This window comes from Stegostoma tigrinum, chromosome 6 (genome assembly GCF_030684315.1).
Source record: "Stegostoma tigrinum isolate sSteTig4 chromosome 6, sSteTig4.hap1, whole genome shotgun sequence".
NCBI lineage: Eukaryota > Metazoa > Chordata > Chondrichthyes > Orectolobiformes > Stegostomatidae > Stegostoma > Stegostoma tigrinum.
The window spans coordinates 71937204-71965006 of NC_081359.1; the positions used below are offsets into that span (position 1 = coordinate 71937204).

General features: G+C 43.4%; 1 protein-coding gene across 1 annotated transcript in view; it reads left to right on the forward strand.

The window, feature by feature from the left end:
- The window catches only part of rnf17 (ring finger protein 17), a 151911-nt gene that overhangs the window by 11937 nt on the left and 112171 nt on the right, over positions 1 to 27803 (forward strand). The window contains exons 7-11 of the mRNA XM_059646967.1: positions 10703 to 10762; positions 15676 to 15776; positions 19564 to 19732; positions 21133 to 21206; positions 22370 to 22441. Coding sequence (XP_059502950.1) covers positions 10703 to 10762; positions 15676 to 15776; positions 19564 to 19732; positions 21133 to 21206; positions 22370 to 22441 — 476 coding nt within the window. The remainder of the gene's footprint in view (positions 1 to 10702; positions 10763 to 15675; positions 15777 to 19563; positions 19733 to 21132; positions 21207 to 22369; positions 22442 to 27803) is intronic.

The window sequence follows — 27803 nt, forward strand, 5'->3', positions numbered from 1 at the left end:
GCAATTATGGATTACTTTATTGTACATATAGATTGAGCAAATCAAATTAATAACACTACTGTAGAGGAGGAATTCCTAACGTGTATACCAGATGGTTTTCTAGGCCAATACATTGGTTCATCAATGAGAGAGAACAGACCATCTGAAACTAGGTATTGAGAAGTGAAAAATGAATAATTTGGCTGTCAGGTTGAGGATGTTTTGGGAAGAGTGCCCATAATCATCCTCGTGGAGAGCGACAGTGCTTCTGAAACTAGAGTCCTTAATCTAAATGGAGGAAACTACATGAGATGTGAGTTGGCTATAATAGATTTGGGGGACATTACTTAAAGGGATGACTGTGGAAAAGTGGTGAAGGATTCATGAGTACTTGGGTGAATTGTAACATTGTTCGTTCCTCTGATGAAAAAGAAAATTGGAAAAGGTGGCCAAACTATGGCTCTCAAGGGAAATCAAAGGAAGAAATATAAACTGAAATATAAACTTTCTCAACAAATTCTCAAAGATAATGTAACTAGATGAGTGGGTGAAGGGATGCCAGTAAATAAGGTTTATTTGGACTTTGAAAAGGCTTTTGATAAAGTTCCATGAGGTTAGTGTCTAAAATCAAAGCAGATGGGTTTTGGTGGGGGGGGGGGGTAGTGTTTTTCAGATTAATGAAAGTCTGGTTGGCAGATAGGAAACAAACAGTAGGAATAAATGGTGAGGCTGGATGAACACAGCAGGCCAAGCAGCATCTCAGGAGCACAAAAGCTGACGTTTCGGGCCTAGACCCTTCATCAGAGAGGGGGATGGGGAGAGGGAACTGGAATAAATAGGGAGAGAGGGGGAGGCGGACCGAAGATGGAGAGTAAAGAAGATAGGTGGGGAGGCAGGGAGGGGATAGGTCAGTCCAGGGAAGATGGACAGGTCAAGGAGGTGGGATGAGGTTAGTAGGTAGATGGGGCTGCGGCTTGGGGTGGGAGGAAGGGATGGGTGAGAGGAAGAACCGGTTAGGGAGGCAGAGACAGGTTGGACTGGTTTTGGGATGCTGTGGGTGGGGGGGAAGAGCTGGGCTGGATGTATGGTGCAGTAGGGGGAGGGGACGAACTGGGCTGGTTTAGGGATGCAGTAGGGGAAGGGGAGATTTTGAAACTGGTGAAGTCCACATTGATACCATTAGGCTGCAGGGTTCCCAGGCGGAATATGAGTTGCTGTTCCTGCAACCTTCGGGTGGCATCATTGTTGCAGTGCAGGAGGCCCATGATGGACATGTCATCTAGAGAATGGGAGGGGGAGTGGAAATGGTTTGCGACTGGGAGGTGCAGTTGTTTGTTGCGAACTGAGCGGAGGTATTCTGCAAAGTGGTTCCCAAGCCTCCGCTTGGTTTCCCCAATGTAGAGGATGGTTTCCCCTACAACCACACATCAACGAATACCAGTCACGGTTGGACATAGAGCAGTTTTTCCGCCGTCTTCGCCTCCATGCCTACTTCTTCAACCGGGAACCTAACCCTCCTTCCACTGACCCCCTTCACCCGCTTCCAACACAAGTCCTCCTCCTGGACACCACCCCCAGGCCTCCTACCCTCCCTCGACCTCTTCATCTCCAACTGCCGTCGAGACATTAACCGCCTCAACCTCTCCACCCCTCTCACCCACTCCAACCTCTTCCCCCGCAGAACGGGCAGCCTTCCGCTCCCTCCGCTCCAACCCCAACCTCACCATCAAACCCGCAGACAAGGGTGGCGCAGTGGTAGTATGGCGCACTGACCTCTACATCGCCGAGGCCAGACGCCAACTCTCTGACACCACCTCCTACCGCCCTCTCGATCATGACCCCCACACCCGAGCACCAAACCATCATCTCCAACACCATACACGACCTCATCACCTCAGGGGACCTCCCACCCACAGCCTCCAACCTCATTGTTCCCCAACCCTGCACAGCCCGTTTCTATCTCCTTCCCAAAATCCACAAACCTGCCTGCCCTGGTCGACCCATCGTCTCAGCCTGCTCCTGCCCCACCGAACTCAGCTCCACCTATCTGGACTCCATTTTCTCCCCTTTGGTCCAGGAACTCCCCACCTACGTCCGTGACACCACCCACGCCCTCCACCTCCTCCAGGACTTCCAATTCCCTGGCCAACAACACCTCATATTCACCATGGACGTCCAGTCCCTATACACCTGCATTCCGCATGGAGATGGCCTCAAGGCCCTCCGCTTCTTCCTGTCCCGCAGGCCCGACCAGTCCCCCTCCACCGACGCTCTCATCCGCCTAGCCGAACTCGTCCTCACCCTCAACAACTTCTCTTTTGACTCCTCCCACTTCCTACAGACTAAGGGGGTGGGCATGGGCCCCAGCTATGCCTGCCTCTTTGTCGGTTACGTGGAACAGTCCCTCTTCCGCACCTACACAGGCCCCAAACCCCACCTCTTCCTCCGGTACATTGATGACTGTATCGGCGCCGCCTCTTGCTCCCCAGAGGAGCTCGAACAGTTCATCCACTTCACCAACACCTTCCGCCCCAACCTTCAGTTCACCTGGGCCATCTCCAGCACATCCCTCACCTCCCTGGACCTCTCAGTCTCCATCTCAGGCAACCAGCTTGTAACTGTCCATTTCAAGCCCACCGACTCCCACAGCTACCTAGAATACACCTCCTCCCACCCACCCTCCTGCAAAAATTCCATCCCCTATTCCCAATTCCTCCGCCTCCGCCACATCTGCTCCCACGATAAGACATTCCACTCCCGCACATCCCAGATGTCCAAGTTCTTTAAAGGACCGCAACTTTCCCCCCACAGTGATCGAAAACGCCCTTGACCGCGTCTCCCGTATTTCCCGCAACACATCCCTCACACCCCGCCCCCGCCACAACCGCCCTAAGAGGATCCCCCTCGTTCTCCGGATACAACGCATCATCCTCCGACACTTGCGCCACTTACAATCCGACCCCACCACCCAAGACATTTTTCCATCCCCACCCCTGTCTGCTTTCTGGAGAGACCACTCTTTCCATGACTCCCTTGTTCGCTCCACACTGCCCTCCAACCCCACCACACCCGGCACCTTCCCCTGCAACCGCAGGAAATGCTACACTTGCCCCCACACCTCCTCCCTCACCCCTATCCCAGGCCCCAGGATGACAGTCCACATTAAGCAGAGGTTCACCTGCACATCTGCCAATGTGGTATACTGCATCCATTGTACCCGGTGTGGCTCCCTCTACATTGGGGAAACCAAGCGGAGGCTTGGAGACCGCTTTGCAGAACACCTCCGCTCAGTTCGCAACAAACAACTGCACCTCCCGGTCGCAAACCATTTCCACTCCCCCTCCCATTCTCTAGATGACATGTCCATCATGGGCCTCCTGCACTGCCACAATGATGCCACCCGAAGGTTGCAGGAACAGCAACTCATATTCCGCCTGGGAACCCTGCAGCCTAATGGTATCAATGTGGACTTCACTAGTTTCAAAATCTCCCCTTCCCCTACTGCATCCTTAAACCAGCCCAGTTCGTCCCCTCCCCCTACTGCACCACACATCCAGCCCAGCTCTTCTTCTCTCCCCCCCCCCCCACCCACTGCATCCCAAAACTAGTCCAACCTGTCTCTGCCTCCCTAACCAGTTCTTCCTCTCACCCATCCCTTCCTCCCACCCCAAGCCGCACCCCCATCTACCTACTAACCTCATCCCACCTCCTTGACCTGCCCGTCTTCCCTGGACTGACCTATCCCCTCCCTGCCTCCCCACCTATACTCTCTCCACCTATCTTCTTTACTCTCCATCTTCGGTCCGCCTCCCCCTCTCTCCCTATTTATTCCAGTTCCCTCTCCCCATCCCCCTCTCTGATGAAGGGTCTAGGCCCGAAACGTCAGCTTTTGTGCTCCTGAGATGCTGCTTGTCCTGCTGTGTTCATCCAGCCTCACATTTTATTATCTTGGAATTCTCCAGCATCTGCAGTTCCCATTATCTCTAGTAGGAATAAATGGCTTTTTTTTCCAAATGGCAGTCTGTTTTATGCATAAATGATCTGGATGAAGGAACTAAGGACATTTGGTAAATTTGCAGATACAAAGATACTTGGAGGGACAAGTGTTGAAGCAGAGAGGCTACAGAGAGACGTGGACATGCTAGGGGAAGTAGGCAAAGAATTGGCAGGTGGAAGACCATGAGAAAGTGTGAGGCTACATACTCGGTAGGAACCGTAGAGGTATATACTATTTTCTAAATGGGGACAGGCTTTAGAAATCCGAAGCACAAAGGAACTTAGGAGCCCTAGTTCAGAATTCTCTTATGGTTAACTTGCAGGTTCACTTGGTAGTTTTGCTTGCCAAGATCGAAGGTTATGGCGAGAAAGCAAGAGAATGGGTTTGAGAAATAACGACGTGTTCAAATGGCAGAGCAGACACAATGGTCCAGTGGCCTAATTTTGCTTCTGTATCTTACAGTCTTATAACACATTAATGATTGGATATGAACTAAATGTAATATCTCAGCTTGTAGGTGATAAAAGTTGGTTGGGAGGTTGAGCTGTGAGACGGATGCAGAGATGTTTGTGTAATTTGGACGAGTTGAATCAATAGAGAAATGTGTGACAGATTCACTAATTTTTTTGAATTCACCCTTGTGACATGGGTGTTGCTAGCAGGTTGGCATTTATTACCCATCCCTAGTTGCCCTTGAAGGAGCTGATGAGCTACCTCTGCAAAAGCCAATGCCCACACCTGGAAACTGTCTGGATCTTGTTGAACATAGATTGCTTCAGTATCTAAGGAGTCAGAAGTGGTGCTGAACATTGTCAGACGTTCAATAATTGTAAGTCAATTTAAATGAGGTTATCCGCTGCAGTAGCAAAATCAGTAAGGAGAATTAATATCTTGCAATAAATTGAGAGGAATGTGCCACGAGACCTGGACATCTAGTGCACTAGTCACCTGAAGGTAGACATGTTAGTGAGCAGGTGATCAAGAAGGCAAATGCTATGTTGGCCTTTACCTATAAAGGCAGAAGCTGATCCTGGTATAATATCTGTTGAAAAGTGGAGAGTCAGAGGAACAAAGTAGCAATGACTGAATACCAGTCTGCTCAGTTTTGGATAAGAAAAATTGATTAACAAGCCAATGCTTGCCAACCACCTGAATTTAGAATGCCAAATGAAAATAAATAAACAGGTATGAGTTACCCTTTATCATCAACCAGCAATCTGATCATAAGCTGTGACTCTGGTGAGAAGCCTAAACAATTCCATAACTATGAATCAGATGTAAATTCTACAGTCCTGCCACAGGCAGTCGTGAATGGTTGATGAATAGTAAAACAACTTCTTTTAAAGAAGCTTCACACACATTACTAACCTCGATGGGGCATCCCGGCATGTTTGTGCAAAAGATCGGGCTGAAGCATTAGCAGCAATTTTTGGCCGTACAAAGCAGGACAGATCTAACCTGGCTGGATTACAGCCTCCTCCATCTACTCGTGATTGTCAGTAAAGTAATAGAAGACGGTAAGGTCCCAGGGAGTGCTGCTGAACAAAGACCTTGGCGTGCAGCCTCATGGATCCATGAGTGGAATTGCAGGTAGATAGGAGAGAGAAGGCATTTGGTATGCTTGTCTTTTTCAGTTACTGCATTGAGTATAGGTCTTGGGAGCTCATATTGAGGCTGTACAAAACATTGGTTAGGCCACTATTGAAATACTGCTGCAATTCTGGTCTCCCTATTATAGGAAGGATGTTGTGAAACCTGAAAGGGTTTAGAAAAGATTTACAAAGATGTTGTCAGGGTTGGGGTGTTCTAGCTATAAGGAGAGGCTGTAAGGTCGGGTCTGTTTTGCCTGGAATGTCAGAGGCTGAGGGGTGATCTTAGAAGTTTATGACATCATGAGGGGCTTGGATAGGGTGAATAGATAAGGTCTCTTCCCAGGGTGGGGTGAGTCCAAAACCAGAGGGCATGGGTTTAAAGTGAGAAGTGAAGGATTTTAAAAAGGGACCAAAGGGGCAACTTTACACAGTGGATGGTGTTTGTATGGATTGAGCTACTATAGGAAGTAGAGGATGCTGGTACAATTATGACATTTTAAAAGGCATCTGGTTAGGCAAATGGATGGAAAGGTTGAGGAATATGAGGCAGAACCTGGGACTATATTTAGGATATCTGGTTGGCATGGACAAGTTGGACTGTGTTTCCAGGAGCAGAGACAGAGGGAGGAGTGCCTGGGGTAACTGAAACCAAACTCTGAAAAGTGGTGTCATAGGAGGGCTGTGACTTTATTTGCTGGACAGGAATCTGCCCTAAATTTGGCGGGGGGGCGGGTGGGGAATTGTTAATTAACTAATTAAGTAAAGATGGCTGGGCAGATGATGTGCTGTAGCTGTATGATGTGGGAGCTGGCTGATTTCATTTGCGAACTGCATTGACCACAACCGCTGCAAGCGTTTGGTTGCTGGAGGAACTTCGGCCCAGAATTGATGAGCTGGAGCCCAGGCTTTGGACACTGTGGCACATCCAGGAGGGGACGAATTATCTGGGCATTCTGTTTCAGGAGGCAGTCATACCTGTAGATTAAGTACTACAAATTTTGGTCAGTGGCCAGGAACAGCAGGGTGTGACTGCAAGTGATGTAGGTAGAGGGACTCTGCATTCAGGAACAGATGAGCCCCCGTTCTTGACTTCATCCAATAGGTACGAGGTACTTGTTTCCTGTGTGGATCGGGAACGGGGCTGTCAGGAGGGTGAGCCAGCTAACGGTGGCACTGTGGTACAGGAGACCATTCAACGTGGAGGAGCAAAAGGTCAGGCGGTAGTTTTAGGGGAGTCTGTAAATTAGGGGAGTAGATAAATTGCATCCTTTGTAAGTGGGATAAAGAGTCCTGGATTTGTCTGCCCAGTGCCAGGGTGACGGCAAGCAACATAAGACTAGGAAAGAGGACCTTTTTTAGGGATTAGGAACTAAATTTTTAAAGAAAAGGTCCTCTGGTTATAATATCCAGATTACGACCTGAGCCATGTGCAAATTTGCATAGGGATGCGAGAATATGGGAAGTAAACACGTGGCCTAAAGAGTAGTGTGGGGAAAGAGGGGTTTGTTTTCATGGGACACTGGACTCGGTATTGGAACCAGAGGGATCTGTACTGTTTGGAATGACCTCCAACTGAACTGAGCTGGGACCAATAGAACAGAATCCCTACGGAGTGGAAACAGGCCCTTCAGCCCAACAAATCCATGCTGACCCTCACAGCATCCCACCCAGACCCATCCACCTAATTTACACATCCCTGAACACTATGGTCAATTTAGCTTGGCCAGTCTATCTAGCTGGCACGTGTTTGGACTGTGGGAGGAAACCAGAGTACTTGGAGGGCACCCATGCGGAATGTACAAAATCCACACAGACAGTCGCTGGAGGCTGGAATCGAACCCAGGTCCCTGGCGCTGTGAGGCAGCAGTGCTAACCATTGTGCTGCCCCACAACCCGTCGCTGCAGCAAAGGAGCACCACTTTTCTGCCCGGCTTCAGACTGGGCACCTTTCGCATGTAAAGTGAACATGACAACCACTACACTACAGAAATACAACCAGCAAAAAGGATAAATAGGGTGGTCACACTTCCTAGTTTAAAGAACTGTTGACTGGGGTGTGCTGAGAATGGTAAAACTCAGTATATTGGCCAATGGGAAACAAAGCAGCAGGTTAATATCTGTGGGGGTGGATTCACCTGTATGGAAAAGGAGAACTTGAGAGATTATTGAAGTCTCAGGCAGACACAATAGGACACCGTTTGGAAGGGTGTAGGAATCAAACTTCAAACAACACTGGATTAACAAATGAGAATGAGGGACAGTCAATACAGGACTGAAGGTGTGGCCTGCACTGAGGTATGTGGTGGTGTTTAGGAGAAACTCCTTCAGCTGGAGAGTGGTGAATCTATAGAATTCGTTGCCACAGAAGGCTGTGGAGGCTCTGTCATTGAGTATATTTAAGACTGATTTCCCCGACAATCAAGAACCTCAGGTTAGCGGGAGAAACCCGGGGAAATGGGATTGAGAAACTGATCAGCCGTGTTAGAATGGCAGAGCAGAATCAATGGGCTGAAGGCCTAATTTCTGCTCCGCTGTCTTATGGGTCTGTTTCTGTCTGTATATCTCTAACTTGATGACTTTGCCATCAACAGCTATCAACCAGCATTTGTTTAGCAATAACCTGCTCACTGGTGGTCAATTTGGGTTCTGTGAAGGCCACTCAATTCTTGACATTTTTACATCCTTAGTTCACACATCAGCCAAAGAACTGAATTCCAGAGGTGGGGTGAGAATGACTACTCTTGACATCCAGACTGCATTTGGCTGAAAACTGAATGAAAGAACTGCAGATGCTGGAAATCTGAAACAAATTGCTGGGCAGTCTTAGCAGGTTTGACAGCATCTAATGGAGAGAAAGCAGAGTTAACATTTTGGTCCAGTGACTCTTGAGAGCTGATGATAACTAAGGAAAGGATGGCTTTAATACAGAAGATGAGGGGTGAGCCCAAACAGTTGGACAGTTAAAGGTGTGGGTAAAAGTCTGTCTGAAGAACGAATAGCTGCTAATAGGGACAATTAGTGGTTCTGTTGAAATGGCAAGCAACTGAAAGCGGGTTTTAAATTCTGGACAGAACGTGTGCGTTCTGAGGCAGCCAACCAGTGTGGCCTTTGCTTCTCCATTGTAAAGGAGAACACGTTGTGAGCAGCAAATACAGTAGTCTAGATTGAGTGAGGTCCTTTTTCTTCCTTGACATCTGCATCTGTTCCTGTGGATAGGCTGGCCACCAGTATCCAGTACAAACCCACTGCCTCCCTTGGTTACCCTAACTATACTCCTCACACCCTGCCTCCTGTAAAGATTCCATTCCATTCTTCCAGTTCCTCAATCTCCATTGCATCTGTTCTGATGATCACACCTTCAATAAGGGGGCATCTGACATGTCCCTGTCTTCCTCAACTGAGGATTCCTCACCAGCGTGGTTGACAGGGTTTGCAAAAAAAGGACACCTGAGCTTCAAGCTGTTTGCCGCTGCCACCACCATCTTGTTCTCTGGCCAACATCTCTGTCTCAGGCTTACTACATTCATTTTGGAAGGTCCAATTTGAATGCAGAATTCAGGGTTAATGGCAGGATTCTCTGCAGTACGTAGGAATAGAGGGATCTTGGGGTCCGTGTCCATAGATCGTCCAAAGTTGATAGGGTTGTAAAGATTTCGTATGGTGTATTGGCTTGCATTGGCAGGGGAATTGAGCTTAAGAACTGAGAGTTTATGCTGCAGATCTATAGAACCCTAGTTAGACCACACTTGGAATGTTGTGCTCTGTTCTGGTCACCTCATAGGAAAGATGTGGAAGCTTTAGAGGGGTGCAGAGGAGATGTACCAGGATGCTGCCTGGTCCGGAGGGCACGCTTTTGAGGAAAAGCTGAGGAAGCTAGGGCTTTGTTTCATTGGAGCAAAGAAGGATGAGAGGTGCCTTGGTAGAAGTTTGCAAGATGATGAGAGGCATGGATAGAGGAATAGCCAGAGACTCTTTCCCCAAGGTGGAAATGACTATTTCAAGGGGAAATAATTTTAAAGTCATTGGAGGAAGGTATAGGGGAGATGTCAGAGGTAGGCTCTTCACTCAGCGGTGGGTGTGTGGAATGTGCTGCCCGCAGTGGTAGTGGAGTCAGATACTTTAGAGATTTTTTTTAGCGATTCTTGGATAGGCACACGGAGGATAGTGAAATGTGGGGTATGAAGGGTAGATTGATCTTAGTAGGATAATAGGTCAGCACAACATTGTGGACCAAAGGGCTTATACTGTGCTGTACTGCTCTATGTTCTACGTACAGTGCTCCAGTGAAGCTCAGCTCAATTCAAGCTGGAAGAACAACACCTCATTTTCCTTTAGGAACCTTTGAAGCCTTCTGGACGTGATATCGAGTTAATCAATTTTAGAGCTTGACCATCTCTTTTCCTGTTCTTTCCTTTCCTCTCCTTTCTCCTCCTCTCTCCCCCCCCCCCCCCCCATTGTTCCTTTTTAATGCAAAAGCCATCCTTTCTCTGGTGTCCATCAGTTCTGAAGAAGGGCTGGAACATTAATTCTGCTTTCTGTCCACTGATGCTGCCAGACCTGCCAAAACTTACCAGCAATTTCAGTTTTTGTTTGTGCATTTGACTGAGTGGCATCAAGGAGCTTTAGCAAAACTGAAGTCCATAAGAACTGGGGGCAAAGCTCTCCTTGGAGTTGTACCTGATGTGAAGGAATATGGTTATGATTGTTGGAAGTCTGTATTCTCAGTTCAAGGCATCTGTACAGGACTCCTTCAGGGTGGTGTCCTACACCTAACTATCTTCATCTGCTTTAATCATACCTTGCTTCCATTCTCATTATCAAGTGGTGTTATTCACTCATGGCTGCACAGTGCTCAGTGCTATATGTGACTCCTGTGTCCAGGCGAACAAAGCCCTGAACAATACCCAGGTCTTGACTGATAAGTGGCAAGTAATTATCTACCTTGTTTAAAACCCAATCCACTATAAACAAACATCAGTATTGATCTGTTTATTTCAGCATCACTAATTTGACTTGCAAATATGAAAATGTATGTTTGTCTGTCCCCAGGTTTAAAATCTGAATGTATTGTATTGCTAATTTTATTGGAAGAGTGACTATATAAAAGTAATTAAATTCTCCTTTTTCCCCTCAGGAAGATGATGACTCTTATGAAGTGTTGTACGAACGGGCCAAATTTACTAACTTGCTTCAGGTAAGTCCTTTCAAACAGGACACGTTCTAGTGCGTAGTTCTAAATTGTATAAATGTGTGCTTCAGGGAAAAATGGTTGTCAATACTTTGCCATGTTTGTTTTAAATTTTAAAATATGCACATTTCTTAAGTGAAGTCAAAGGAAGACCAACCGGGTGGTGAAGAAAACACTTGATATGTTTGCCTTTATTAGTGCATTGAGTGTGGGAGTTAGGTGGTCATGTTGAGCTGTTTTGGACACTTATCAGGCCACTTATGGAACACTGTGTTCAATTCTGGTCCCCCTGTGATAGGAAAGATGTTGTGAAACTTGAAAGGACTTGGCAACATCCTTGTAAATCTTTTCCAAGGCTGAGTAGGCTGGGGCTATTTTCCGTGGACTGTTGGAGGCTGACACTTGACCTAGGAGAAGTTCATAAAATCACAATGGGCTTGGACGATCGGGTGAACAGCCAAGGTCTTTTCCCCAGGGTGTGGGATTCCAAAACTGAAGGTCACATGTCTAAGGTGAGAGGGGAAAGACTTTAAAAGAGACCGAAGGGGCAACATTTTCAGGCAGAAGGCGATGTGTATATGGAATGAGCTGCCAGAGGAAGGGGTGGAGACCGGTTCAATTACAACATTTAAAAGGCATCTAGATAGGAAAGGTTTAGAGGGATATGGACCGACTGCTGCAAATGGGACTAGATTAATTTAGGATACCTGGTCAGCATGGATGGGTTGGACTGAAGGATCTGTTTCCGTGCTGTATGTCTATATGGCTCTATCTATGACTCTAAAGTGCAGAATATGTAGAGTTTTGGATAATCTAGTGTCATTGGTAGTTAAGCATTCGGTTGCCAACAAGTTAGAGAATTTTATTTCAGCAGTTTCTAAACATTGATCATTCCTGAAGGAGTGTCCACATTCAGTTTTGCAGTTTTTCTTTTTATAGAAACGGTTGTGTTTGATTGTTATGTTGGCTTTTATTTCAGCTTCCCAACAATTTGCACTTTTTTCTTTAGTCTGCAGCTCAGGTTGATGAGCTGGAGTCTGAAATGTGGACACAGTCATCCGAGAGGAGTGGAGTAACCTGGACACTGTTTCGAGAGACAGTCACGTTTCTTGGACCAATTTTAATGTAATTTAATCTGTGTTCAGGGACAAGAGCTTGTGACTGCGAGCGAGGCAGGTATTGGGATCCAGAAGCTAGCTTTGCAAGAGCCTCTACAAATGCCTGTGTCCATTTCATACAAGGGTTTTGCCCTATGTGGATGAGGGTACAGACTGCAGAGATAATGATTAACTGACCACTAGTGGCTGTAGAGAGTGATATTCCAGTTTGGGATGGGGGTGGTGGTGAAATGTGGAACGTAGGGGATAAAATATTAGGGGAAAGAGTTACTAATCTCTAAAGTCTGTTACCTATCCGCATCATGGCTAAGGACGCTTATGGGTTGGAGAGGAACTTGGAGTGGGAGGGGAAGAATCCAGCTGTTGTGGTCCATTTATATACTAATGATAAAGGAGAGACTAGGAAAGGGTTTCTACTTAGAAATTGACAAGCTGGAGGATAAATTGAAAAGCCAAGCTACAAAGGTATTAATCTCAGAATTACACCTGAGCCAGGTACAAATTGGCATAAGGTCAATCTGATAGAAGTAAATACGTGGCTGAAAGATTGGTGTGGGAGAAATGGCTTTCAAAGCCTGAGGTTCTGGCACCTGTTCTCGGGGGGGAAAGTGTGATCTCTTCTGCGGTGAGTTCATTTGAGTTGTGCTGTGACTAGCCTCCTGATAACTAGGATTGTAGCTAAGGCTTTAATCTAATTAGTTGGTGGTGGGTTGGTTGGGGCTGAGGGGCGTCTCACATGAAGGGATGTTCAGGAAAGTCAAAGAAACTGCAGTAGAGGTGAGTGATAAAGTGTGACAGGAAGAGGCAGAAAATATAAACCGAGTGGAGCAGAAACTAAAACCCAGAGTGATTTGGCAATACTGTAAAAAGTTAACCTTGAGGCTGTTTTTCCAAAAGCACGGCATCTGTAACTAGTTAGGTGAGTTGACAGCAGCAGTCAAAACAAACGTTACTTGATAGCTATTACAGAGATGTTGTCCTAGTGGGACCAAGATTAGGGACCCAATATTTAGATGTATTTGCCATTCTCGTAAAAATAGACAAAAAGGAATAAGAGGTGGCGTGGTGTTAAGAGGAAGACACCAGTTTGGTACTTGTTTTGTAGGTGCATTCCATCATATGGAACTAGTTTGGGTGGAAGTGAGGAATAGCAAGGGAAAGATGTTGTGGAGTAGGAGTTGTGAGCTCTTGGAAAGATGTGTCCCAATAGGACAAAGTATTAGCCAGGAAATAATGGCTGTATATAAGAAGGGCATTGCAGTTGTAATGGATGATTTTCCTATTGACTGAACAAATAGGCTGTGGAGGATGGATGATGATTTTGTAGAGTGCTTGAAGAATGATGTCTTAGTTGCAGAACCTATTGGGAACAGACCATTTCAATCCAGTGATGTGCAGTGAAGTGGGATTAATAAGAGATCCTGTAGTTAAGGATCCAGCAGAGGGTAACAATAACAGTTTAAAATTCAATTTGAGGGAGAGGAACTCTGATTTCACATCAATGTTCTCAATTTAAATGTGGACAATTGTTGAATTATGAATCACGAGTTATACAAAACGGGCAGAGAAAATAGTTTGAAGGGAAGGTCAGTAAATGAACATTTAAGCAGACACTTTGTTACACTTGGTGAAACTTTCTCCTGTCAAGAAGGACGACTCTGTGAAAGATGAATCACCCGTAGTGAACATAGGTGGTCAAGCAGAATATCTAATCAAAACAAAAGTGTACAAAGTGGTGACAACATTGGTAGGTCAGAGGATTTGGAACTTTTTAGAAACCAGCAGTAGAGGCCAAAAAAAATCTAGGAATGAATTCCTATATGAAGGTAACTTAGTAAGAAAAATAACAACTAGCAGTAACTTGCATAGGTACGTAAAATGAGAGGAACTAAAAAGAATGTTGATCCTTGGATGTGACTGGAGAATTGATAACTGGGAACAGGGAAATAGCGAAATAACAAGGTGTAGAGCTGGATGAACACAGCAGGCCGGGCAGCATCAGAGAAGCAGGCAAGCTGATGCTTTGGGTCTGGACTCTTCTTTAGAAATGCAGATAATTTTAAACCATATTTTGTATCAGTCATCATGGTGGAGGACACTATAAGCATCCCTAAGGACATCTCCACAACCAGTCTTAAAGACCAGATATGACTGAGTTGAGAAATTTCTTCACCTAGAGAGTAATATGCATGTGGAACTCTCTCTCTTACCTCCCACTCAAAGTTCCTCTCCATCCCAGAAGACATGTTCCTGGCCTTGACACCAGGTAGGTAACACAAATTTATTGATCATATTCAGCAAGCTGAAAAGACCTAGACAAGGCCACTGGCCCTATTTTCTATGTATGTCTCTATCCAATAAGATGCTATGGCTGGAAAGGTCTTGTGACGATATCTGTCATGACAGAGAAAGTATTGACAAACTAATGGTACAGGCCAGTCACCAGGGCACAGTGGTCTATGTCCAAAGGTATTAAAGGAATGGGTAGTTGAAATATTGGAAGTAATGGTAAATTATTCCAGTAGTCATTGGTTCCAGGGAAGTTCCAGCAGATTGGAAAACTAGTGTGATTGTCTTGCTCAAGGAAGGAGCGAGAGAGAGAGTCTTCTGCTTTCTAACAGGTCAGTTAGCCCAGCTGTCTTCCCAGGAGTACAGTGGGGGCAGTGTCATTGTCAATTTAAAGTTTAAGGTGGGTTGATCCATGATTAGTAAGGGAGCCAATAGTTATCGTGGCTTGGTGGAACTGCAGAGTTGAAGCCAAAATCTGACTTGGCCTGTGCCAAATTATCTAACCCTGATCCTAACATATCTGTCTGTATATGGAAGCTCAAGCTGTTTTTTCAAATCTACAGTTGTCCTGAGGGTTGCAGTAGGTCAGTAGTACATGGTTGTATGCAGTAACTAAATGGTCATTGCTTTGGAGTTGGTCAGAAAGTTATTAGCTTGAATCTCTGGCCTTCTTTGAGACCATTGAGGATAATTGAAATAGTTAATAGATTTGTTCCCAGAATACAATTCAAAGATTTTTAAAAAATAATATTTTGAGTAATTATCCTTGTGCACCAGAAATAAACAGATCTTGCTACAAAGCCAATAAAATTATAGTTTTAAATAGTAATCTACTGTACAGTATATTTGCAAGCAGAATGAGTAGCATAAATTTAACAAACAATATCACTTACATTCAAGGAGAAATTGGTTTGACACTCGGGGAAAACTTGATATAGACACACAGTCAAATTGAGTTTTAAAACAATTGATTGTTAACATTACTACTGTTAGGAATCAGTCTTTTATGTGGCAGAAAGATGGGGAAATCTGTCTTCAACCTTTCTTGGGCTTTTCGGTTGTGTTGACAGTTAACACCTTAACATTGAAGGTTTAGAAGCTTTAATTTCTGATAAATTAATGGCTAAAATAATATCGATTTTAAAATCTGCCTCAACCATATTTGTCATTCTAAAAATTTCAATTTTCATGAACATTTTCTTTGAACATGTTTTTGTGATAAAGTTACAGATGCTCTGAAAATGCACATTTCTAAATCTGTTGCACTTGTGTTTATTCTGTGCCTACTTTGCCTATCTGGATCTAATGTGATCTCACTTTAAAACATAAAATATTCCAAATAACCTGCATAATTTCATCCATATTTATCATAGTTTGGCTTACTAGAATTTAAATACTAACTTTTCAGACTTGTCCATCTCTCCCTGCCATATTTGCACTTATTGCTTTTCACAGTAAGACTGGTCAACTGCACTACTTATATATCGCACCATGTTAATTTTTTTTACACAGCGTCTGGAAGGTATCAGCTTTTCAATTGATAAGGATCGTAATGGAATTAGAAAGCAAATACATAAAGAATTTGAGAAAATTAACCAGTCTCTCCAGAACAGGTAATATTCATCAGCTTGTTTATGTAAAAATTTCTTATGACCATCTAAATTAAGTAAGATGGATGCATAGGCTAATTAATGCAAATATTTGATTGCTAAAGATTGGGATTTTCTTTTGTTAACTTAAAGCTAACGATTTCAAACAGTACCAGTAAGCTATTGGGTTCATTATAGATACATTTCTAAGTGTATTACATACTGCTGGGGATTAGCCATAACTTCGAAGAACGTCGGGTATATTTAATTTATATTCAGTAACTTGCACCTTCAGCTGCATCAAGTGGGTAACTCCCTCTAATTTTCAAACTGTGGCCCTTTGCACTGAGGAAGTATCCTCTCCTCCACATCCATTCGACAAAACCCTTCAGGATCTTTTTTGTTTCAACCAAGTTGCCTTTTGTTCTTCTGCATTCTAGGGGATACAAGCCTAGTCTGTCCAACCTTCCCTCCAACCCACTCATTCTGATTAGCAGTCTAGAAAAACTCCTCTGAACTGCTTCTAATGTATTTGCACTCATGCTAAAATAAGCAGACCAATATTTAAGATAATAAAATGTGAGGCTGGATGAACACAACAGGCCAAGCAGCATCCCAGGAGCACAAAAGCTGACGTTTCGGGCCTAGACCCTTCATCAGAGAGGGGGATGGGGTGAGGGTTCTGGAATAAATAGGGAGAGAGGGGGAGGTGGACCGAAGATGGAGAGAAAAGAAGATAGGTAGGGAGGGGATAGGTCAGTCCAGGGAAGACGGACAGGTCAAGGAGGTGGGATGAGGTTAGTAGGTAGGAGATGGAGGTGCGGGATGGGTGAGAGGAAGAACAGGTTAGGGAGGCAGAGACAGGTTGGACTGTTTTGGGATGCAGTGGGTGGAGGGGAAGAGCTGGGTCACACAACCAGCCTAGCTCTTCCCCTCCACCCACTGCATCCCAAAACCAGTCCAACCTGTCTCTGCTTCCCTAACCTGTTCTTCCTCTCACCCATCCCTTCCTCCCACCCCAAGCCGCACCTCCATCTCCTACCTACTAACCTCATCCCACTCCTTGACCTGTCCATCTTCCCTGGACTGACCTATCCCCTCCCTACCTCCCCACCTATACTCTCCACTCCACCTATCTTCTTTTCTCTCCATCTTCGGTCCGCCTCCCCCTCTCTCCCTATTTATTCCAGAACCCTCACCCCATCCCCCTCTCTGATGAAGGGTCTAGGCCCGAAACTTCAGCTTTTGTGCTCCTGAGATGCTGCTTGGCCTGCTGTGTTTATCCAGCCTCGCATTTTATTATCTTGGATTCTCCAGCATCTGCAGTGCCCATTATCACAGACCAGTATTTAAGCAGTACTGCAGATGTGGTATCCTCTATGTTCCCTATAACTGAATTTTAAACCTCTACTTTTGTATTTGGTTTCAGTCAAATTAAATTATAGGAAATCTAACTGAATACTAATTACTTGCTGTACCTGTATACTTGCCATCTCGCTCTCGCTCGCGCGCACGCGCTCCCTCCCTCCCTCTCGAGTCCTTTGTGTATGAGTTTTGCTATCTCTCCCCATTTTAAATATCCAAAATCATTGACTTTCATTCTGAAATGGACAATTTCCATTTTTCTCCGTATTATGCAATGCCTGTCAAATTGTTGCCTGTTTACTTGAAATCTATATTCTTTTGTAGCTTATCATCTGTTTGTCAATTTCGCTCCCTAGCTATTTTTGTCCCTTCATTAAATTTAGGAACTATTGCTTTGGTCCCTTTTTATGTATATGAATGGTTGATTGGGTAAACAGGTGAGGTCCCATCACTCATCCCAGTCTTTGCTATAGTTGCTAACCAGAACATGGTCAGTTTATGCTTCCTCTGTATTTTGGTATACAAGCCAATACATGCTACATCATGACCCTTCTATTTTTCACGATTTTTGATCTGTAACTTACTAAATGCCTTGTGGAAATCTAAATAAAGTACATCCACCAGTATATTCTCCTTTTATCCTCAGTATGCTACTTCAAAGAACTCCAGCAAGTTACTCTTCACAACACCAATATTGTTTCTGCTTAATTGCCTTAAGTACTTAAGTTACAATGTCTTTAGTATCTTCTGACATCCTCCCTATGACAGATGTTGCCCTATCTGGCCTGTAGTTTCCTCCTTTTGTTTGTTTGTAATTTATTCATGGTAAGAGGGCATTGCTGGCTAGACTAGCACTTATTATTCAATCCAGAGGGAAGTTTAGAATCAACCACGTTGTTGTGAATCTGGAGTCACACATAGTCCAGACCTGGTAAGGATGGTCATTCGTGAACTAGATGGGGTTTTTTTCTAACAATTGACAATATTTTCATGGCATCAGCTAAAAGAGCTGCAGATGCTGTAAATCGGGAACAAAACAAAGTTGCTGGAGAACCTCTGCCAGTCTGGCAGCATCTGTGAAGGAGAAAACAGTTAACGTTTCAGGTCTGGTGGCCCTTCCTCAGAACGTTCTATGGCCTTCTAGTTGACCACAAAGCATTTTGTTCCAAGAAACTATCCCAAAAACATTTGAATTCCTTATCTAGGCAACCTTTTCCTCATTTTAAATTTTCCAATCTCTGTGTAGATTAAATGCCTCCTGATTATCACTCTGTACTTGTAACACCCTCCTCACACTATTTATCCCTGTATGTTCTGGCCAAATTCATTATTTCCGTATGTCACTCTGATTAGTAAGTTCTTGCCTTTTGTCATTTGTCACTACTACGTGAAATATTTCTATTTTCCAGTGCCCTGAACTTGGGTGATACCTTTCTACTGTGCTAATTCCATCATTAATTAACAGAGCCAACCGTTGACATTCCACAACACTAAGTAACTTGTATACACCTGCTTTCTGGTTGGAATGTTAGTCAAATTTAGATTTAGAGCCTTTAGTTGTCTTCTTTATTATATTTGTTTCTTCTAGCCTTCTGATACACTTTAGATTTGTGGTCTATCTCCCAAAATCCAGAGATTCTTACCTTTTTTGTGATCCTGCTTAACTTGGTGTCAAACTCCTCGTAGTAGTAATGCAGAGCGGTTTTTTTCTGGTCTTTGTTTGCATCTACCTAGACTTATGATGAATGGATTCTCCCATCCCAGTTCAAGTTCCTGTTCAGTCCAGAACAGAGAGCATAGCTTTCTGGGCACATGCTGTTTGCTATAGAGGATTGTATCAACCACCTCTAAATTTCCTGTCCCTCCCTACCACTACATTCCTTTTCACTTTGTCTACTCAAATAACTACTTGTACCATGGTCAGTTAGGTCATCCACCTTGAAGCCCCTGGCCACATTTTAAATGGGCTGAAAAGGCTTTGAACCTGTTTGACAATTTCAAAGACTGAGCCTCATCCTCCATCCCTTACCTATCTAATTTGCACTCCTGTATTCCTCTGTCTCTGACTATTGACTATTATTAGGTGACCCAATCCCAAGTGATATAACTGCATCCTAGCTCAAAGGCAACTTTGCTCTGTCCTGATGTGTTGTCAAGCCTGGTATCTAGCTCTGGAACACTGAGCTGTACTCCTGCTGCAAGCACTGAGTATGTACGTGTTTGATCATGATCACGTTGGCATCCAGGAGCTCCCTGCAGCTGTAACACATCATTTATCCTGGAGCCTTTTTAATTTGCTTAATTAATTACATAATTATTTTATTTGGTTGTTTTCTTTTGTGTTTTATTAACCTTACCTACATTTCTATTCCTAAAGTTCAAAACAATAAGCATTGACCTTAAGTACTGAATATAATGCAATTTGTCTTTGCCTCCTTACTTGCAGGAAAGAAGACTTGTTGAATGAGTTAGAATTCCTGGTACAACAGCACCTGAAAGGGATTGCTAAACTCCAAAATGTGCTCAAAGAGAAGATTAATGGTTTAGACTGTGCCATAAAAAAATTAGAGCAGTCCAAATCGGAACATCTCATGACGTGTTGTCATTCACACCAGGTAAGAATTGAGTATAAAAGGTATGTGAAGTGCATTATGGAAGAATATTTCATTTCTAAAATACCATGAACAGGAACATTGTCTCAGGAGCCTGTAGCCCAATGACCTAAATGTGGATTTTACCAGTTTCAAGATCTTCCCCAGCTGGCCTCATCCCTGCTTCCTTGACCTGACACAACCTGTTCATCCTCTCTCCCACCTAATTCCCCCTCTCCTACCCCACTGACCGATCCCCTCCACTCCCTACCTGCACCCCCCCCATCACCATCCCACTTACTTGCTCCAGTCCCACCCCTCTACTCTTTATTTATGAGATCCCTTCCCACTACCCTATTGCTGAAGAACGGTCCTGACCTGACATGTTCCTGCTGGCCTGCTATGTTCCTCCAGCTCTACACCAATCTAATTTCAGTTCAGACTTGGTTTTGGTTGTTGATTTTGTTTTTTTTTTGGTTTAACCTGTTCAGGTGACCACTATGACTGTCTTATGTCTGATTGCTTTCTTTAAATCTAAAACCATTTCAGTTCATAAATGGTCCCAGTTGTTAAAGTCAGTTGTTAGAAGTCAAAAATTAATAATCCATTTTTTAACACTAGCATAACCATCCCAAAGTGCTGCCTTCAGCACTTTCAGTAATTGTTTTTATCGTAAAGATAAATATGCAGCTACATCATTCACACGAGATTGAGGCATATGCCACATTAAATCTTGAGCTATATTAGGAAGGTTTTGTTAAATTTAGTAACTAGCACTCTTTTTTCAAATTGTATGAATGGTTTATGCAGTGATTTTTGCATTTGTATTTAAACTGCGCTGCTTTCTGATGGGTGGGAGATGGAGTGGGGGGGGGAAGACCATTACATGCCTTATACAAAAACTGCCTAATCTGTATCTTCAGTTTTTCTGCTTCGGGTTGATTAGCATGAATGCAAAAAGACATGCGCGTTAGCCCAGTGACGTCAATTAGCGATAGACCACCCCTAAAAGCATAAATGGTTAATATCACTACTTTCTATGTTTTAATGTCACATCGGCTGTGTGTGTGCTGATGGCCCTACTGAGACCAGAGTTCCAGAAGTGGGGTCAAAGGTTGCAAAGTCACAGTGCTGGCTGTTCACTTGCACAGTTCCTCGTGGTGGGCAAGAGGTATGATTTCCAATTCAGCCCAGAATTGCACTTTGGGAATGTGTCCTAGCTGACATCACTGACGACCTTGCCTCCACTTCAGCAAATTTCTGAGGGCTAGCTCAGTAGACTTTCCTCCTTGTCGGAAGGCAACAGTTGCTTGGCGGTGTTATACGTGGAATTTCCGCACCTGTGCGCTCCTTGCTTATTTTGAGGTGGCATTCTTGTGAAACAGTCTTTTGTTTTTATTTTATTTCCTGAATTTTAATTTCAGATTATTGAAAAATTGAAATGCTTAGATCAAGTAAATAACATTGTAGAGACCCTAGAATTGAGAACTGATCTGAGGTAAGTGCTTGCTTTAGTTTGAACTCAAATTATTGATTAAACAAAAAAAAACTTTTTCTCTGATTTTGTGATGGTGTTAAGTAAGCAATGAGTATACCAATATAGCAATTAAAGAAGTGCATAATATGTCTAAGTCTGGATGTGAAGTTCCTGTGTTATTGATGCTTCTTTATGTTAGAGAAGAGTTTGGGAGGTTTGAATTTTTTCATGAGGTGTTGTCTAGCCTATCCCCAACTATGCTTGATCAACAAATCATGTTGTTCTTGCAGTTTCTGTGATGTAAGGTAGATCTACAAAGTGTTATTTAACACAGATTTTAGTGCAGCAGTGATGAAGCAATTGAGTAAGAGTTCAAAATCAGGACGGCTTGTGATTTGGGGTACTTTCAGATGATTGGACTGCACACAGGAACACCAGCAGGTCCTTCTGGTTGATAGAAGGTTTGTTCATGGCAAATATGGTGCCAATTGAGACAACCTCTTCGTTCTGGATAGTTTTGAAATTTGAAAAGGTACTACAGCACATTCTATCATGCATAGCAAAGACCTGTCCTAGGTGCTGCCTCTGACTCCCCATGATCTGAGTGTCAGATTTTGTAAAGTGACTCCAACATTATTCTCATTGTCCCATGACTTGCTATTGATAAGCCCCCCCCCCCCATAAATTTTATTCTACTTGTTGCCACCTTCAAATTTCATATGCGTGTTAAAACACCTTTTAGAACATGGTGTACATGTTGTTTACTGACCGGTAACCTGGCTCAGAATAATTTAGACTTAAAAACCTTTTTGAACCTGCTGTTATATTGGCACAATGCAGTTAATTTTAACTTCATTATTCATTCTGTAGAGGGAAGTAGATAAGTGTCTAAACTGTGATAACCGTACAGATTGACTTGTCGCAACTCCAAATAATAAAAGTTTATGTTATACAAAAATGAGAGAATGAGGTCCTATGCTGAACTAAGTTCAGTTACCCGCCAGTATTTGCCTGCAATGTTCACAGCAATTGTTTTCTTTCTTATTTTGATACTAGTCTTTAAGGATGGCCATTACTAATGGAATTATATTCTATCTGAAAAGAGGGAGGGGAAATGGGGAAAGGGAAGAATTATTTTCAGATTCCACTGATAAGGTTGATGTTTACTTTTTTTTTTACTTCAGGCTTCAAATCCAATCTGGAGTAGTAATGATGGGGCTTGCAAATTTAGGAAGAATTGAATTGGGATCAGAAAAGTAAGTAGCTGCAATATTATATTGCAATGTATTTGTGTGTTACTTAATCATTGTGTGCTGTGAATCTGAAGTGTGTGTGTATATCCATATATAATATATGTAATCTCAGGGAAATGATCAATTGCAGATAAATTTGAGGTAGTATATTCTGCTGGGAAGGATAGAAGGATCACTTGTTACTTGAAGTGTAACACTCAGTGAAGTAAAGGGACACTATTTGTAATTGTTCGAACAAATCTAAACTGCAGGTTAACAAGGCTATTAAAATAAAAGCAAAGACAGGGCTTTATTTTGACAGCATTGAATTCATTAAGTAGGGAGTTTATGCTAAATCTGTATTACATCGTGGCTCACCTATGCTTGATGAGCATGGAGTGGTGGGCACCGTGCTATATAAAGATAAAGTGTATATAAACCCAGAGGACCGTAGGACTGCTGTTACTTTACAGAGAGAGATATTGGTGGTGAGATTTATCTGGGGTCACAATACCTAAGGCAAGGTGTAAGGTTGACGAGGAGGCACCTTTTGTGGTAACCTCAGCCAGGGCAGAAACTGGTTAGAGTATGAAGAGAATTTGCAAGGATGAAGCAAGAACTTTCTTCCTGATTGTAGCCTATCATCTAGTAACTACACAACACACAGTATCTTTTTACTAAGTAGTTGTATGACTAGCTGGTTAGATTATGTGCTTGGTTAGAATGTTTTGTTCTGCATTAGTGACAGCATTTTCCTCTTGCGTTATTGATCTGGGCACGTGGAAGTTTGTTGAGGTGATATTCAGCATTTGCTCGAGAGGACCATCTGAGTTTCTTATCGATAATGGTACTTTCTGTGAGATCCAGACTCCCTGGAAGATCACCCATGTTGGGGTCTAGATCAGTCAGGTCTCCAGGAGTTGTTAGATTGGCAACACCCTTTTTTATTGTTACTTAATTTTCCACCAGCTTTGCAATTCTTTTTGGTACTTCTGTCTGGCCTCTTGAGTGCTATGTCGAACATGTGGCATTAACAACAATATATAGTGGCTGGTGCAGCTCTTGGCAATACCAGAAACGCCTCAAGGATCCTGCTTACGAAGTTACTTCCTCGATCAGTGTGAATCCCACATTGGGGCACTGAAATGCACAAACCTGTCACCTATTAAGTGTTGCTAACGTTGAGGATATTTGGCAGTTGGTGGAAATGGCCAGTGACTAAGGTGATGATATCTGAGTAGACAATATGTTTTACTGCTTTACTTCTGGGGTCAAGGATCCTTTAAATTAATTGTAAGGACCTCCAGAGACCTCTTAAATAGTGATCCAGTGTTGAAGTTGTTTCCCAGCTTTGACAAAGCAGTGACACAACTTTGGCATTCACCAATGCCACTGCCTTCCCATATACGTTATGTCACTGGGCTAGTAATCTCAAACCCCATGCTAATATTGTGGGGACATGGTTTTGAATCCTACTATGGCAGATGGTGAAATTTAAATTTAATGAAATGATAGTCTAATGTAACTACTGTCAATTACCTTTAAAAAATCTATTTGGTTTGCTAATGGTCTTTAGGGAAAGAAACTTGCTATCTTCACCTAGTTTAGATCCACACCAATGTGTTGACTTGTAATTAGGCTATAAATGTGGGTCTGTTCAATTGTGCTGATATTCCATGATTGAACAAATATCAGCAACTAGTCTAAGTAATAACATCTCTTTCTGGGCAGGTGCAGTCTTCGTTTTTCCCAGAAACTTGGCCTCCTGTTTGATCATTAGCTGCTATCAGCAGTTGGCACTTGTCTGTTTGCAAGAAATGAGTCACTTTTGCCCCCTTTTTAAAAATTATTATTATTCATTCACGGGTTGAGGGTGTTGCTGGCTAGGCAGCATTTATTGTCCATCCCAGAGGGCAGTTCAGAGTCAACCCCATTGCTGTATGTCTGGAGTCACATGTCGGCCAGCCCAGATAAGGATGACTTTTTACTTCCTTAAAAGACATTAGTGAACCAGGTGGGTTTTTCCAACAATGGATTCACGATAATCATTAAAATTAATTCCAGATTTTTATTGAATTTAAATTCCACCATTTGCCATGGTGGGATTTGAACCTGGGTGCCCAGAACATTATCTGGGTCTCTGGATTAACAGTATAGCAATTAATACGAATAAGCCATCACCTTCCCTCATTGTCATAAACCAACTGATAGAGAATTCCATCATCCTCGTCTTGTGCCTGTTTGGGCTCCCTCATTAGGTGACACTAGATTGATGGATGCTGGGTTTTCGAGTAGTATTGTAATCTACTGATATCAACTACCTAATGCTGACTGTGGACACCTTTTTGAGAAGGGTGGCAAGACTTGGCTCTACCTTCTTTTATGCCTGTTTTGAATCAGTCAAAAGTGCATCAGAGAGTCACTGCTGAATCTTAGTATGGATATCATTGTAGATCATGATTGCAATGCTGCCTTTGACTAGGGGTATTGCAACAGCTCTAGCCCCCTCTAACTGGGCAGGGGTGGGTTCCTTCCCGTGGGCCTTCTGATTTTGAGGGTATCTGTATTTGCAAAACTCGTTACCAGACCTATACCAAATTTGGAACCAAATTGAGTTCAGTAAACCAGTGCATCTCTGTCTCACAGTTGGATGCTTGGAAGCAACTAAATGGACTGTAACCAATACCTGCTTCAGTCTCTGCACTAATCAGAATGCCTCTGAACGTCTGGGAAATAGCTCACTTGGAAGCTAGTGGTTCAAGGTTTCCCACACTGGAGTAATTCTGCATGTTTCTGTCATTCGGCTTGAAACACCAACTGACGTTAGATACACACGTTTTGCCTTTAAACTTGTGACAAGCACGGTTCCAAGGTTTTGGCTTTGGTTTCCAGTGTGGTGGGGAAAGGGAAATCTGAATAGTCCAGAACAGATGATAGGACACGTTTCTTCTTGAAGGTGCAAAAGGAGTCTTTTATATTCTGGGGTTGAAATGGTTTTGGATAGTGTCTAGTCGTCCACGGCTCAAGTGTTGAGTTGAGGATAATTGCATTAAGATCCCAAGAAACATTATGCATGAAGGTTTGTAGGGCCATGAGAGCCTAAATACAATTCTTGTGTACTCGTAAACTCCCCTGGAGTTATTCCAGAATGCCATCTTTTCAGGGTCTTGCTCACTACTGAGTAGCTAGTTATACCTTGCGCCAGATATTTACTCAGTCCTAGGAAGAGGATAGGCATCCTTTGGAGTCTTTGAATGCTGGTAATTGACATCCTCATTTTTGACTGTTGTCTTCATGGGGATTCTGAGGGAGGTACACAGACTTGATGACTTTCTAATTAAAACCTGGCCCAAAGATTTCTGTAGGTAGTCATGGAACTCTGATTAGGTGGGATCTAGTATTAAGGAACTTTTAGCAAAATCCTGTGGCTCACAAGGGCACCAGTATCTGATGGTATGTGTTATTGAAAGTTGCCCCCTTCTTTGAGAGTTGAAGCAGCCTGCATCTTCTGGGTGTCCTCCACCCCATCAGTGTCCTTCTCTTGAAAGGTGTTTAGGTTAGTCCATTGCCACTACAGTGACAGCTTTTGTTTTAAAATTCATTTCAGGGAATGAGTTTCAATTGGTGGCCTTTATTTAATTACTTATTGCCCTGAAGAAGAATGGGGTGATGTACTACCTCCATGACCCACTAAAGTCTGTTTGGTGTAGGTAGACCCACGATGATAAGGAGAGAATTCCAGAATTTTGACCCAATGACAGTGAAGGAGCGGCGATGCATTTCCATGTCAGGATAATGATTAGCTTAGAACGGGAACTTGCAGGTGGTGATGTTCCCTTGTATCTGCTACCCATGCCCTTCTAGATGGAAGTGGATATAGATCTGGAAGATGCCGTCTAAGGAGCTATGGTGAATTTCTGCAGTGTGTCTGTGAGCTTATACACGCTGCTGCTACTCTGTTTCAGTGGTGGAGGGAATGAATGATGAGGATGTCCCAGTGAAGCAGGTTACTTTATTCTGAATGGTGTCCAGTTTCTTTTGTTGTTGGAATTACTTATCCAGGCAAATGTGGAGTAATCCAATCAGACCTGTCTTGTGAAGAGGGTTTGGGAAGTTGGGAGGTGAGCTACAGGCTACAGGGTTTCTACCTTCTGACCAACTCTTCCATTTAAATTGCTACACCAGTTCAGTTTCTGGTCGAAGGTAACTGCCTGAATGTTGATACTGGGGCATTCAGCAGTGGTAATAACATTGTATGTCAAGGGATGATGGATAGATGTTGGTGATGGTCTTTGCCTGGCAATTGTATAGATTAAATGCTACTTGCAAATTGTCAGCTGAATATCATGAATGGTTGAAGGACACTTGTGGTGATTCTCAGTTGAAGGTGAACAGCTTTGCTGAAATTGGCAGTTTACATTGATACCTTACCCTTTTCTATCACATCTTCTGAAGTCACACAAAGTGGGAGCTCTTTTACGTGTGACGAGTGATATTCCAGCAAGCTGATCTCAGTCATTTAGAGATGACTGGCATGAGCCTTCAAGAATAGTGCTACAGGCAGGCTAAAGAACAGCCTGATTTCCTGCTCTTCAAATATTTCGGGCCCTAATGTATAGGGTCAAGGACCATGAGAGCACAGAAAAATCTAGGACTTCTGAACTCAGTGTGCCAGACTCATAATTTACTGCTCATACAATTGACCATGCATGCTTTCCCAAGATATGTATTTTTTTCCTCTAATAGTTTGGACCCCAATTGTATGGGTATTTTCAACTGTCTTTCTTCTACTAGAGTATTGATTTGGTTTATTATAAGTATGATTAAGGGAAGATAGTAGACCTTTATGTAGTCATGATAAAGGACACCAAATCTTGCAAAGTGGAGACTTGGATGAGGGAAGACACATTGATCAGGCATATCTGGCAGAAGATGCTTTTAGAAAAATTGAGTAGCAGTTGACAGCTCTGCTCCTTGACAAATTTTACACTTGTTATAGGCAACTTCTCATAGCTGTACATAAGACCAAGTTTCTGCCTGAAGGAATTCCCCACCCTGACTGTATGAGAGAGCCCAAACCAGTTTAATATCTAGTGAGAAGGGGTCTCTGTCTGATGGCAGTGATGATTTTGGTTGTCAAAGGCAGTCTCACTTGAAATCCCAACCCTGTCACAATTTCAACATGACTTTGGAGCATCTGATGGGTTTAATCTGTTGCTAGGGTTATAGTGGAAACAGTACAGATTTGGTGCTTGGTGTACTACTTGTAGATTCCAATACAGGCAGGAAGAACATGCTTATCCACGCTAACAGTCATCCTGCTGCTGATGGACACTTTTTTTGGTCTTGGGAGTTGAATATTTTTCCATGATCTAGATGTTGTGAT